Source organism: Microtus oregoni, unplaced genomic scaffold (genome assembly GCF_018167655.1).
Source record: "Microtus oregoni isolate MIOR12 unplaced genomic scaffold, Mior012 000048F_ref0000485, whole genome shotgun sequence".
NCBI classification, from domain to species: domain Eukaryota; kingdom Metazoa; phylum Chordata; class Mammalia; order Rodentia; family Cricetidae; genus Microtus; species Microtus oregoni.
In genome coordinates this window covers 1,904,148-1,918,434 of record NW_024543222.1, presented here as the reverse complement: position 1 = coordinate 1,918,434, position 14,287 = coordinate 1,904,148, and the positions used below count along the sequence as shown (strand labels likewise).

Below are 14,287 nucleotides of genomic sequence, written 5' to 3'. Positions count from 1 at the left end.
GGGCCTGATGCCTCCAAAGATACCCATGTAAGTATGGTGTTCACACACACACACACGACTGAAAATAAAGTTCTAAAAACGAAACTACATTGTATTTCAGGTGATTCTGATTTCTTCCAAGGGTTAAGAAAATGCTTCATTGCTTGCTATCTATGTCAACGCAGTAGAAAGAAGGACAATGGCAGGAAACATATGTGTAATGAAGGCTCTGTCTGCAGAACCTCTTTGGGGTCAGCCATCTAAGTCTGAAGTCCAGCGATGTCTTGAGGGAGCCAGGGTCTGGGAGAAGTGGCTGAACCTGTCTATCACGATGTAGAGCCCACTGCTTCTGCCCCACTCTGCCTTGTGTACCCAAAAAGTAGTTGATCCTTGAAAAAGTGAATTCACAAAACCAGAAAATCAGAAGTATCCAAGGAAGAGGGAGCTATCAGTCAAGTTCTCGCTAAGACACAAAACAGAGACTCCTCCCAGGGGCAGAGCCTTTCCTTGGAGGATGAGCCCCAAGATGATGTCATCTCATCAGTTTGTCTGTGCCCAAAGCCTGTGGGTGGATTTCAGGGGAGCCCTGTATACTGACTCCAGCTGCTGGCTTCTGGTGGCTGACCATGACGATGCTGCGATGGGCAGGTTATACACTTCTGACCCGGAACTAGAAGATGATGGGTCTGTGATGTTGGGGGCTGCTTGGAGTGTGACGCTAGGTCACGGCAGCAGTGGAGAGACTGCCAGCATCCTGCCTAGCCCACAATCTATGGCTGGGGAACCATAATACCTGTGCATGCCTGCTCCAGATCATACCTGAGAAAGTTAACTTAGAGGTTTAGGCTCTTGGCTCCCAAAGTTTTATTCTGAGGTTGATGGAATTGTTGTGGGGCCTGTGGTGAGGTGGACGTCATGGGGGTGGGAATGCGAAGCAGAGGTCACCCCATAGTAATCAGAAGACCAAAGAGGAGGCAGGAACTGAGGCCCCGGTATTGTCATCTGTGTCTCCATCATCCTATGTCCCTTCCATAAGGCTCACCCCTGACTGTGCCAAGCCACCCGGTAGCACCGCAGACTGGGGACTGAGCCTCCAGTACATGGCCAGACTCTCATGTTGCCTTTCTCTGTCTCTGGGTGGAATTTCAGAGTGGGGCAGGCTGCCTGCTATGCTCCGTGCCCACGGCCCACCGACAGTTTCTGTTTCTGCTGCCGGAGCAGGCTGGCCTCAAGGCTAACCAAGGCCTGGGACTCTCATTTGTCAGTGATGTCTGTGTTAGGTCCCCAGATCAGAGGGACGAGGGGAGAGACGAGGCGAGAGATGAGGGGAGAGACTCGTCATTCCCACCTGGGTTTCAGGAGGTGCCCCTCCCTGACTTACACAGAAGGGATGGACGTGATGTGGGATGACGTTGGTATGTATTACCCAAAAGCTCAGGAACTTCCAAAGCCTTTACCAAGAATTGTGCAATGTTAGCCCAAGTCTAACACAGACGGCACTTCCCGTGGCGACACTCTGCGTCATCACCGCCCTTGTGGCTTCTTCCATATGAGTAAGGAAGGGAGGCACATTAGACTAGGAAGATGCCCAAGTGTGGCATACTACGCAAGACAACACGAGCTCACTTCATTGTACCAGCCGACGATGAGCTCCAGGTTGCCCACGAACTTCCGGAAGGTTTCGTTCTCCGAGAAGAGCGTCTCTGCACTCGTGGGGATGTCTTTCTGCTGCTGGAAGTTCAAATATTTGACTTCTCGCAGGACTGCCACCAACTAAAGGGCCGGACAAGAGCAGGAAACGGTCAGCAGGTGACCCCAGCCACGGGCCCACTGCTGCTGGCTCTTCACAGCCAGGGAACTTGAAGGTGGGTGGGAAGTGGTGCTGGCTGGCATCTTCACTCTACTCAATGGGACCCAGCCAGGGCGAGCTTGACATCATCGTCGTGGGCAGATGATGTCATCATTCTCTTCCATCCTTTCTCCTGCTCAAGGCTACTGAAAGGCTCCCTTAGGGGCTTCCCCTGGGTTCTCTCTCTCTCTCTCTCTCTCTCTCTCTCTCTCTCTCTCACACACACACACACCTGCTCTGACCAGGGGATTGACATGGCAGGTGACCTCCTGCAAGGCTTGACTCAGGTCTGAAACTGCACCTGCTCCCTTCCTCCAGCCCTATAGTGGGTCCCTCTCCACTTCCCTCCTAGTTCCTTTACCCCCCGGGCACTTGAGGTCACGGCTGCTGTGTGGGTCTTCATCTCTTTGTTTATACTAACTGGTTGTCCTCTCTCTGCTCACTCCCTCCCCACTTCCTACCAGGAGGGCAGAATGGAGGCTGTGGACTGGCTTCACCAGGGTGTACCGAGCCCACGCATGGCAGTGCCACCACCAAAGGGAAGAATGGATCTTAAGGAAAGGAAAAGCCTTAAGAAACGCTCATCCCGGCCCCCTCCCTGCCTTCCTGGTGTCACTGTCCATGTCCAGACAGGACAGGTCGTGCATGGCCGTGCAAAGAGGACTCGGCCTCACTTGGCTTCCAACCCATATGCACACTCGAACCATCTGGGTTCAGCCCTGCATGCGCCACCCTGGCTGACAAGCTGGTCCACCTCTCTGGGTCACGTTCAAATTCACCTTTTCTCTTAGGGTCATGTGAAAGACAAGCAGACAAGCTTGCCAAGAGGCTCCACAGGCCCCAAATCCCAGCTACTCAGAAATCTGAGGCAGGAGGATTCATGTCAGAATGAATAAAAGCCAGATAGATAGGGCAACTCAGCGAGACCCTGTCCCACAATGAAGGAAAAGAGGTTGAGAGATGTAGCTCAGGGGTGGAACATGTGCCTAGCATGTGTGAGGTCCTGTGAGGTCAAATCAAATCAGTAAAAATAAAGAACAAGTCTATCTTAAAACACTCCGTCTGTGTCTCTCTCAATGGTAAGGATCGTGGACACCAGGGCCTCTCGGTTTGTAGGCAAAGACCCTTCCATCAAGCTGTACTCCAACCTTGAAGACGTTTCGGGCTATCATCTAACATATCCTGAACACTTGAAAACACTCAGCGAAGCTGTGGGCGCCTGTGGCTCACACATAGCCACCTCCACAGATGTTCACTGGTGGCGGTGGTGGAGTCAGCCCATGGCACGGTGAACCCAGGCTTTCCCCCCTCCCCACCCCCTCCATGCCCACCAGGGACCCGCCAGGGACCCACCGCCTTGCTGAAGTTGACTTGGATCAGGCTGGAGAAGGGGTCGCGCTGGATGAGTGGCTGGCCCAGGTTGAAATGGCAGTCCTGGTCCACGCCCTCCACCCACTGCTGGTAGATCTTTTCCCGGTAGCTCTTGAGGAGCTCCATCATCTCGTCGTACTTCTCGTACACCAAGTTGGCCTCCATGCTGGACATGACCCTGGGTTGGAGGCGGACAGAGCAGTGAGGTTTCACCCTCTAGGGCTTTCTAATGCCCCCATCAGTGGCTGCCAACTGAGGGCGCTGAAGCAGGCTGCCGGCTACCTTCCTCCCAGGACGACAGAGTGAAGGTACCATCAGATGGTGGCTGAGCCATACATGAGAAAATAGAGATCTGAGTCCTTAGCCTGCCCATGAGCCAAAGCAAATGCCCCAGGAGTCCACATGGTAGCCTGCCTTGCGGGAACCCCAGCTGGCCATAGCTGTTGGGAATGTATAGCCTCCTTTCCTATGTGGGACCAACTAGACCGGCATAAAGCCAGTGTGACCCCATGGGTCCCACAGAGTGCCAGCTTCACCAGCAACAACCTCCATCTGTGCACACCTGCCGCATCCCCACGGTTGCTGCAGAGCGTTCCTTCCCGCCCTGCCCCACCCCGCCCCCACACCAAATTCAAGAAATGGGGTCTAATGACGTCTTTGCTCTAGCAAGCATAGTGAAGAGCCTGTTTGGCCCCAGTCAGGTGGTCTTGGTTTATTTCTGTGAGGTGGAAGACCCTGCACACAGGATGCATGGGCTACCTGGACCCTTCCCAGCCCGGCACTCACGGGTGCTCAATGTGCTTCAGGTGCTTCATGGACACCTCCAGCCACTCCTGAAGCTCCAGGCTCCACTTGAGCTGCCCAGCCACAGGAGACATGTTTTTGTGGATGGGTGGTATCTGGCCTTCGGTGGAGGCCGCCATCTGGGCATCATACATGAGCTTGGCATTATCCAGCTCAGTGTTGAACATCTCCAGCATGACCGAGTACCTGGGCACCACCTCAACAAGAATCAAAGGCCGCTCCAGGAGGCCCCCACACATGTACAGGAGCTGCGGAGACATGGGAGGAGGTGTTGCTGTTGCCAGAGTTCGGGCTTCCAGCTCTGTCGCTGGTACTGGCCCTAACCCAGGGTTACTGGGGTTGTTGATGAAACAGGAATGGCCTAACTTCAGGACTGAGGAGACATGGGCCTTGTTGGAACAGAAATTCCCCTGGAGTCTTTCTCTGTGTGGCAGCTGTTAAACGGAGCCTGTGTGAGCCCGTGCTGCCTTAGGCAGAGACACCTGCTTGGAAACTAGCAAAGGCAGATAAGCCCAGAGCTCAGGAGATTTTACTCCAGACCCGGGGACACGCGCACGTGTGCACACACAGACAGACAGACAGACAGACACACACACACACACAAGAAACGAGGGACTGCTCACAGAGAGGGGATAGCATGGGGTCCCCTAACGTCTGGAGTCCATAGCAAACACCTAGCGTCCCTGTGGACTCCCGTAACCTTTCCTTTAGCAGGGGCTCCAAGGCCTATGTGGGTCTTACACTGACCCCAGGTTTTGGTTTGGAAAATACGACCATCACTAAAAACAACCTTTTAAGACCTGAGGACCAACATGACCCGAGGAAGGGAAGGGAAATTTTCAGTCCCCTGGAAGTAGAACAGAGAAGCGTGGGTCTGCAGAGGAAGCGGGAGCCGGGCACTGCCGCGGGCCCTCCTCTGTGGTAACCCAGAGGCATCCTTCCCTGTCACAGCACCTGACCTGTGACAGCTGAGGAACCAGGTCTACCGACTTCACCATTGCTCTTTGTGGCTTTTTGGTCTCTGGTTTTCGGGACGTAAAGTCCTTTCACTTTCTGCTAGGAGAAGGTCACGTGAACAGTGCTCTAGAACTTTCCAGGCCACGTGTGCCATGCTGATGACAGGGAGACCTAGCATCTATAGCGTCAGGTCGGGGACGCACAGGGAGGGTGGGAGGCGACTCCCGAGGGTCTCCCCATATGGGACTGTTTTTCAAGTGCCATCATTGTAAAGTGAGAATTTAGAAAATGGCTGAGTATAGAAGCATGCCTGCATTCTCATGAGGGAGAAAGCCCTGGGACAGGCCAATTTTATCACTCTGGGATGAGTGAGGCTCCACCCATCCATGGCCCACCTGCCTCTGACAGAAAAAAAAACAAAACAAAACCCAATGATCCGTGGGCAACATTCAAGGGGGTGGGTGGCGGCTGGAGAGATGGCTCAGAGGTTAAGAGCACTGACTGCTCTTCTAGAGGTCCTGAGTTCAATTCCCACAACCACATGGTAGCTCACAGCCATCTGTAGTGAGATCTGGTGCCCTCTTCTGGCCAGCAAGCATACAGACAGAACAGAACACTGTATACATAATAAATAAATAAATAAATCTTAAAAAAAAGAGGGTGGGTTGATGTGGGAGTGTCATATATCAATCTGTTGATTTCATTGGTTAAGCAATAAAGAAACTGCTTGGCCCTGTGGGTGGAGTAAACAGAACAAAATGCTGGGAGGAAGAGGAAGTGAGGTCAGACTCCACAGCTCTTCTCTCGGGAGCAGACACCTGAGAGAGACGCCATGCCCCGCTCCTGGGCAGACACACGCCATGAAGCTCCGACCCAGGATGGACTAGGCTAGAATCTTCCCAGTAAGACTGGTTCTCACAGATTATTAGAGATGGGTTGATCGGGATGTGAGAATTAGCCTGTAAGTGCTAGAGCTAAAGGGCCAAGCAGTGTTTAAAAGAATACAGTGTCCGTGTAATTATTTTGGGTAAAGCTAGCCTTGGAACACAAGCTCCCTGGCCAACTCGTGTGCCTCTGTGGTCCTTCCTTGGGGTCGGCCCTGCAGTGACGCACGGTGCTCACCTTTGCTGAGGATTCAATGGAGCTGCAGTCATCAAAGGCTTGGCAGAAGATAGTAGCCAGCCTCCTGTCCAGGTCCTGGATTTTGGTCTCAAAGTCCTTGTAATCTTCATCAAAACTCTAAAAGGAAGTGAAGGGCAGCCATAGTCAGGCAGCGGGGAGCTGTTGCAAACCACTGACAGGCTGTCAGGCCTCATGGCTTAGTTCAGCTCAGTGGTGGAGAGCAGGCCTGGGTCAGATCACCAGCACTGCCATCTCCCCTCCCTGACCCCAGGTCCTGCCCATGCATCTGTCCATTGGCATGGGGATTGTAGCCTCTGTACTTTTGGTGACAACTTATTAGAGTCCTGGGACTGCCCACTCGCTCCACCTAGTGTCACTCCATCCCATGGGCCAGGGTCAGTCCTCACCCACGGCTTACCGGGTCTCCGGGGTCCAGAGGATCGTATTTGCACTCAGCAAAGACCTTCACCAGCTCGAAGACCTCATCGTAGATCTGGGTCACCAGGCTCCCAAGGATGTTCCCCCGCACGCCCCCCAGCTCAATCTTCTCCAGCTTCAGAAATTCAATGGCCGTTTTGTAAAGATTCTAGCATGGAGAGAAAGAACAAGAACCCATGTGCTCCGTGCATTCGTCTCCGGGGCCAATAAAATAAAATAGGGGTCCTGGGACCTTCTCTGAACCAGCGAGGAAAGCCCTCAGATATCACACCCAGGGCCGGCACCGCAGGAAGCACGTGAGGCATGCAAGGGACATGCATGGGGTGCGCTCTTTAGCTGTTTCTAGAACACGGAGCAAAAGAGTGGGGGGGGGCTCCTCCAGGAATCACCTCTGCGTTAAGAGCATGGGAAGCCAGGAGGATGACGCCTGGGATCTGGTCCAGGCCCCATGCTGGCCAAAGAGCCTCCCTAGATGCTCCAACCTCCACTTCCTCAACTCTGGAAAGTACTAGAAAGGTACCGGGGTCTCTCATGCTCTGGTTCATCTTCAAGTTTCTCTGTCCCTGGAGAGCATCCCACACTGAGAGGGATCAGACGGCTGGTGGACACTGGCGCCCGGTCCAGGCAGTTCTCCATGAGCATCCCCCACTGCCCAGTTTTCCCCAACTATGGCGGCCCATGACAATCCCTTCCCAGAAGATGCTTCAGGGTCATGCTCTTTGCATCCATTCGCTCAGCAGATGCTTCTCTGTGTGGTAGTCTTGTCTCCACAACAAGTTCCCCAGTGTCTCCTGAGCACAGTGAGTAACATATGCTACTTCTCTCCTCCGTCCTCCTCTTCCCCCATCCCCTCTTCTGGAGTCAGGGTCTTACATAGCTCAAACTGGCGGCAAACTCACTATATAGTTGATGACCCTGAACTCCTGATCCTCCTGCTGCCCAAATGATGGAGCTACAGTGTAAACCACTGCCCTCAGGGGTGCTGGCGATGAAACTCGGGGCCCTGTGCATGCTGGGCAAACACTCTGTCAACTGAGCCACGTTCTCAGTTTGTCCTTGTTTTAGTGGATTTAGGGCTATGCACACAACATTAAAAGCCAATTACCTCAGGCAAAAGATTTGAAGACAAAAAGCAAGGTGTGTTGAGAGGGTGAGGGGCTGGGGGCATCTTAGCTGCTAGAAGTGCTCGCTGTGCAAACATAAGAACTTGAGTTCAAATCCCTAGCACCTACATACAAAATCTGGGCATGCACTGGGGGTGGGGGTTGGAGAGATGGCTCAGGGGTGGAGAACACTTCCTGCTCCTCACAAAGGACCTATGTTTGGTTCCCTGTATCCACACAGCGGCTCATGGCCGTCCTTAGTGTCAGTTCCAGGGGATCCAATGCCCTCTTTTGGTTCTGTGGGCACCAGGCATGGATGTGGTACACACACGCACAGGCCAACACTCATACACATGAAAACATCTGCCTCACAAGCTGGAAACCCCAGTGCTGTGAGGGGAGAGACAGGAGAATTGCCAGGGCTCAATGGCTGTCTGTTTGCCTCTAGTGAGGAAGGTGGAGCCTGATACATGTCTTCTGGTCTCCACCCAGGCACAGGAACACGTGTGTTCACCGCAAATGTAGTCTGTTAAATGACGCAGGGGCTCCTCGTCCCACCCAGCTGGAGCCCTCTCACCGCTCCTCCTCAGGGGAGACCATCTTGACCCCTTCTTGAATTGTCACTTGACCTGTCTCACTCCGGGTCCACACACAGAGGGGTCTGAAGTCTCCCTTTGTGCTAATTGTGTGGATTAACTTTGCCTTTGGTGCCAGGGACAGCTGAATCCATTTTCTTTTCACTTAAACAATGTTAGACTTTGATCACGTCCTTAGCTAGAGATCAACTGTTTTGACAGGTTCTTCCCCCACAATCTTCTGAATTATATGTCGTCAACTGCTCCCATTGTTCTGAGAATTGACCGACCATAAGACATTTTGTGGTTCGTTAACAGTCCGACCATAAACTCATAACAAGTACCTTTCCCCTGATCATAAAAATAACTGCGAAATTTTACTTTTAACCACTTGCTTGCTTGGTATAAAGAAACTGCTCTACCTTTAACCTGGGCTGTTTGCATTCTCTTCCTAGAGGAGACTGAAAATATGGCCTCTCTGTGAATACATTTTTGTCTTACAATGTCTTGGTGTTGGCTCCTGGCTTTCAATACCACAACATCTGGCTGCTGGCTTGCTGACAATGGCCACTGTATTGGCTGGGGGACAAGGCTGGAGCTAAGGGCCAAGTAGTTGCTGGGTTTGGGCATGGAGGGGATCTCAAGAACAGTCTCTCCAAGATACAGGAGCTTGCCACTCACTTAGAAATTTCTAACTAGGAGATGATCCTGGAAGTTTTTTGTTTTGTTTTGTTTTTTTCTATTTCTTCCCAGAGTAAGGAAGCCCCCATACATGCTGGCAGATGCTCTACCACTGAGCCCCAGCCCTGGGAGCCTCTTCTGAGGGACGTGGAGGCAAAAGGGAATGGAATTCAGTTTTACCTCAATGGTCTGCACACGGTGAAAGAAGGAATTCATGCGGGAGAAGGCAAGGGATGAGGGAAATTCCCACGGCACAGGCGGCTTGTCCTTTAGAAGGCAGCGAATGAGGGAGGTGAGAGAGAGAAGACCATAGTTGCTTCGGCTAGTCCCACCTGCCCACCCGTCAGGGGTGGCACTGGCGTGACCCAGGGTACCAAGATCCCCATCTGTCCACCCATCAGGAGTGGCATTGGCGTGGCCCAGGGTGCCGAGACCTGGCTGCGGATACCTTAAAGAAAAGCTTCATGTTTGCACAGCAGAAGTCGTAGGCATGGAAGAGCTCCCTGAGGACACCCACGGACAGTGAGATGCCGTTCAGAACCTCCTCGATCTCACCCTGCAAGCCCTTCAGCACCTCGTCCGGGCTCAGGTAGGTTCTAGTCTAGACAAAAGAAAAGGCAGGCATCCTAAGGCATCCTTGATGAGTCCCCAGGTGGCGTCCTGGCACAGTGGGTACTGGAAGAGGACCAGTTCCCACCCCCAGGGCTCGTTTCGTGTCAAGGTGACAGCAAAAAGGGATTTTTGCCCACAGCAGATCAGGGATCACCAGGCGTGGAAGACACATGGTGTTCTCCTGATCCTATGGCTAGGTTACAAGCGTGATTTTAATATGCTTTGGTGGCCTGGGTTCCAGCCCTTCAGCTGGTGCTGGCGACTGGCTAGCAAGGCACCCTGGGAAAAACTCTTGAGAGCCACCCCAGGCTTGGCCTCTGCTTGGAGCCTGAGAATGCCCAGGCCAAAAAAGAACAGAGGGTGGGGGAAGACCAGGCTGGGGGAGGTGGTCACCATTTCAATGATTTGGTTGCAGAACTCCCGAAGGATGACGATGACCCTGGAAGGTGTGTTGTAGTGCTCCGACGTGGCCCATATGAAGCAGATGGTGCTCAGCACCTTGACGATGAAGCTGGGGAGCTGGGAGAGACAGCCCAGATTGCTACAAAGGACTCCCAAGGGGACTCTGTACCAGTCGGCTGCCGAGGGCTCTACAATGTCTCTGCGGGCTCTACGATGCCATGGGCCTGCCTCTCCCACCCACCCAGTTGGCTCTTCCTTGTCAACACACCACTGTGAAGTCAGCCTGTTCCATCTCCTCTAACAGGATGCGCAGGGGCTTCAGATAGAGGACGATGTCATTGGCTTCCTTCAGCCCTGAGTATGAAGGGACACAGCAGTCAGAGCTGAAGGGACTCGGTGAATATGGGCAGCAGTAGAGGTTTCAGCATCCTTCTCAGGAGTGGGCTGACCCCCCCCCCACATAGGTCCAGGGGCTTCATGGCGTCTGGCTCACCTTGGGTGACATTCATGTAGACATTTTGTAAGGCTGGCCAATAGCAGCTTTTGGCTTTTTCTAGAATCTCAACTATCTTGTTCACCTTGGGTCTGTTTAGCTGGGGACAAAAGAAGCCACAGCCTCTCAGTTCAACCCTCCAGCGAGAGCAGACTGACTTGGGGCTGCCAAAGCTGAGAAATGTACCAGGAATGTACCTTGGGGTCCCTGGAAGGGCAATACCAAGCTACCCGTGGCCCAAGTGGCCCAGTAAGAAGTCAAGTTCTGGGCGGAAGGAGGCCCTACCTGCTCGTGGATGCACTGCAGGTTCATGAGCCGGGTGTCCCAGAATTCAAATTCCACACGGGGCAGCGGGTGCAGGCCATCCAGCAGGGCCTGAGCCGAGTCCTTGCTCAGCACGTCCCGGATTTGATGGGACCAATCAATGATGATGGTTTCGATGGAATGCAGGAGCGAGTTGTCCAGGGAGGAGGGGATCCTGCCAAGTGCAAGGTCAGGATGATGCTCTTGCGGCCACACACACATGGATTGCCTCGAACCCTGTGCTATTGCGGAGGAAACCCACCTGTCCCCCACCAGCAGTCCGTAGACAAAAAAAAAGCTCCAAGCTACAGGCACTGCCACAACCCACTGCCACTGCCACGGCCACGGCCACCAGCACTAGCTGGTGTCTGCTCTCATGTCCTTGGCAATAATCCAACTACCTAAGGGAGGCTGAAGACATTCCCCTCCCCAGGGAACAATGCCCAGAGCAAAGAGGAACGGGCACTTTCAGAGATGCCCAAGGAGCCAGAGACAACCCAGATAAACACCATACAACATGGCCTGTATTGGGGGCTTAATACACAGTCCCTGAAGGACCAGTCAGGATGGAATTTAGGGGTCATCGTCCAGTGGTTGTTGGTGGACAAGTTCACGCAGGGAACTTTTGCTTTTTAATTGTTTCACATGCCAGGGTGCCTCAAGAGTCCCTTGACCTCTGGCTGCCACCATCTCTACACCTTGACTTATGCCTTCCTGTCCAACATCCCTCCTACTCCCTTCGCTGCCCTTCAGCATGGCGTCTCAAAGCCAGCGTACGAGGCTACCCTTGGAGCCTCGTTGGGACTACCCTTGTGTGTAAATGGGGAGGAGACTACATGTAGGTGGGTCCCCCTCCTGGGTGTAGACGCTGCAGGATGGTTGGATAGGGATTCCCAGGGGCTCCAGTGTCTGGTGCCCTCTCCTACAGACTTGGTGCCATCCCGCACTTGACCATCCCACGAAAGCCAAGGCATGGACTCCACCTGCAGTTAGGTCTGAAGTTCACAGTCCCCCTCAGGCTGCCGCCTACCTCTCCATGGATTCCAGCGTGCCGTCCAGGCTGCCCAGGTGCTCTGGGATGGGCAGCAGGGTTTTCCCCTTGATCTTGCCTCCCATCACAAACATTTCGTTCTTCAGCCTGTGGACTTGCTTGACAATATCTTCTGAGACCACCCGGGGCCAGCCATCCATGTTCTCACTCTGGTTTAGCAGAGAATAGAGCACCTGAAAGGGACATGACAGTGACTCTACCTGACTCTGCTCTTCCTATGTGCCCAGAGCTTTCTCCTGGAGATGGGGTAGCTGGAGTTCTTGGAGCAGTGATGGCCCAGCTACCTATCCTTGAGCATCTGAACCATCACCACACCTCGCCCCATAACACATTTATGCTACATACCTTGCAGGAAGTTTAGGGTGAGGGCTGAGAAAGGCTGAGTTATATCTCTAGGCACACACACACACACACACACACACACACACACACACACACACATATATATATATATATATATATATATATATATATATAGTCCTATCTCCTGTATCTTGCTATGTGGATGCACCTGGACTATGTGGATGCACCTGGAAACAGTCGTGTGTGTATGTGTGTGTGTGTGTGGACACACACATGAACCCATACATGAATCCATGCAAAGGTATGTGACCATGTAGAGGTCACACAGCCCAGTGTGTTTTCCATCATTTTTTAAGATTTATTAATTATATATAAAGTGTTCTACCTGCATGTTTGCCTACACACCAAAGAGGGCACCAGATTTCATTACAGATGGTAGTGAGCCACCATGTGGTTACTGGGAGTTGAACTCAGGACCTCTGGAAGAGCAGTCGATGCTCTTAATCTCTGAGCCATCTCTCCAGCCTGTCCATCTTCTTCTTTGAAGCAAAGTCTCTCACTGAATCTGGAACATTTGCCATCTGGACTGGCTGGCCAACATGCCAATGGATCCTCCTGTCTCTACCACCCGGGGTTTTGATTGCAGGACCACTAACTTTTATGTGGTGCTGGAGACGGGAACGTGTGCCCTCATGTTTGTGCAGCAAGCCCTGTGCCCACTGAGCCATCTCTGCCTGGCCTAATATGGCCTTTAAAGAGGCAATGAGGTCAGTTAGACCAGTAGGCTGAGCCCCAACCTCGTAGGACTTGAGTTCTCATAGAAAGAGATAAGGACAAAAAAAAATCATCCCAGAGGGAACAGGAAGAGATGGTCATCTACAAGCCAAGGTCAGAGGTGTGGTAGGAGAGGGCCAGCTGGCCCTGACCTTGGGCTCCCAGCTTCAAGAGCATCTGGAACTACAGATGGCCACTGAGTTGATCGCGGCCTTCTCACTGAGGCTTCCCGCTCTTGGCCTCCAGGCCCTGCTCACCAGCCAGCCTCCTGGCTTCACGTTTCTCTTTGGTGAAGCACAGGCAGGGTCCCAGGTCCTTTTGTTCTATTATGACTGGGAGGGCTAAGGAACCCAGCCTACTGGTGTGGCCCACCAGAAGCTATCCTCCACCCCATTGAATCTGCTGAGGGCAGGTACCAGGGCATGACAGTGGCATAGAGGAATAGGGAACTAGGAATGGTCTTGGAGCTAGCTAGGGCTCCTGCCACATCGCTTGGAGCAGGTCTGTCTGCATTTCCAGCCAGCTCTCACTGCAAGAGCAATGAGGACTTGGGTCCCTCACTCTGAGTCCTCCCAAAGTCTCGGTGCTCCGGCCCCACCCTGCCAGTCTAGGCACGCGTACCTCTTCCACAACAGCGATCAGCTGGTCCACTGGTGTGGGGCTGATGTCCCCGTAGAGGAGGTTGGTCTTATAGTTGTCCTTGGTGATGTTCTCTGGCTTTGTCTTGATAAAGTAAATACCCTTGGACTTGAGGGACTCTGGGAAGCCCAAGCAGGGGATGATCATGCCTGCAGCATTGAGTGTCAACACCAACACAGAGACATCAATTTTGTCAAAGAATTCCGTGAGCAGGGCCATGTTCTCCTCGGCTCCGATCAGTTTGCTCCACTTGTCTGCCTTGTACTTGAGGATGATGAAAGACACTGCCTCCAGATACTCGACTCTGACATCCGGCATGATGGTCATTAACCCCTTTCCTTATGGTACAGTCTGCTGAAAACAGGCAGGTGTCAGCTGGTTTCTGAGCTCCCAAACCCCACAGAATCCCCGTTAGCCAATCCAATGGAAGGGGACTCACTGGCCTTTGTTTTTATCGGTTGGCTCGGCTGTTGACAAGGGAGGGGCCCCTGTTCCTGGTGCGGGGTCAGCAGGTAAAAGGTGTACACTTGTGTTATCGTGACCATAAGATTAAATAAACTGAGCCGGGCGATGGTGGCGCACGCCTTTAATCCCAGCACTCGGGAGGCAGAGGCAGGCGGATCTCTGTGAGTTCGAGACCAGCCTGGTCTACAGAGCTAGTTCCAGGACAGGCTCCAAAGCCACAGAGAAACCCTGTCTCGAAAAACCAAAAAAAAAAAAAAAAAAAAAAAAAGATTAAATAAACTGGAAAAGACAGAGGGGGACATGGAGAGGGGGAGAGAGAAGTGGCCACATCAGCGTGGGGGTGGGGTGGGCAAGGCAAAAGGGGAC

General features: G+C 52.9%; 1 protein-coding gene across 2 annotated transcripts in view; it reads right to left on the bottom strand.

Annotated features, from left to right (window-relative positions):
* Dnah17 (dynein axonemal heavy chain 17) overlaps positions 1-13,783 on the bottom strand; it is a 107,600-nt gene extending 93,817 nt beyond the window's left edge. For both annotated transcript variants that reach the window (XM_041635881.1, XM_041635880.1), the window contains exons 1-13: positions 13,439-13,783; positions 11,720-11,913; positions 10,672-10,864; positions 10,387-10,486; positions 10,162-10,247; positions 9,885-10,010; positions 9,328-9,480; positions 9,060-9,146; positions 6,501-6,668; positions 6,083-6,199; positions 3,986-4,251; positions 3,182-3,377; positions 1,606-1,752 (exon numbers count right to left, since the gene is read on the bottom strand). In XM_041635881.1, the coding sequence (XP_041491815.1) occupies positions 1,606-1,752; positions 3,182-3,377; positions 3,986-4,251; positions 6,083-6,199; positions 6,501-6,668; positions 9,060-9,146; positions 9,328-9,480; positions 9,885-10,010; positions 10,162-10,247; positions 10,387-10,486; positions 10,672-10,864; positions 11,720-11,913; positions 13,439-13,783 (2,178 nt within the window). The remainder of the gene's footprint in view (positions 1-1,605; positions 1,753-3,181; positions 3,378-3,985; positions 4,252-6,082; positions 6,200-6,500; positions 6,669-9,059; positions 9,147-9,327; positions 9,481-9,884; positions 10,011-10,161; positions 10,248-10,386; positions 10,487-10,671; positions 10,865-11,719; positions 11,914-13,438) is intronic.
* Positions 13,784-14,287: the final 504 nt, after the last annotated feature.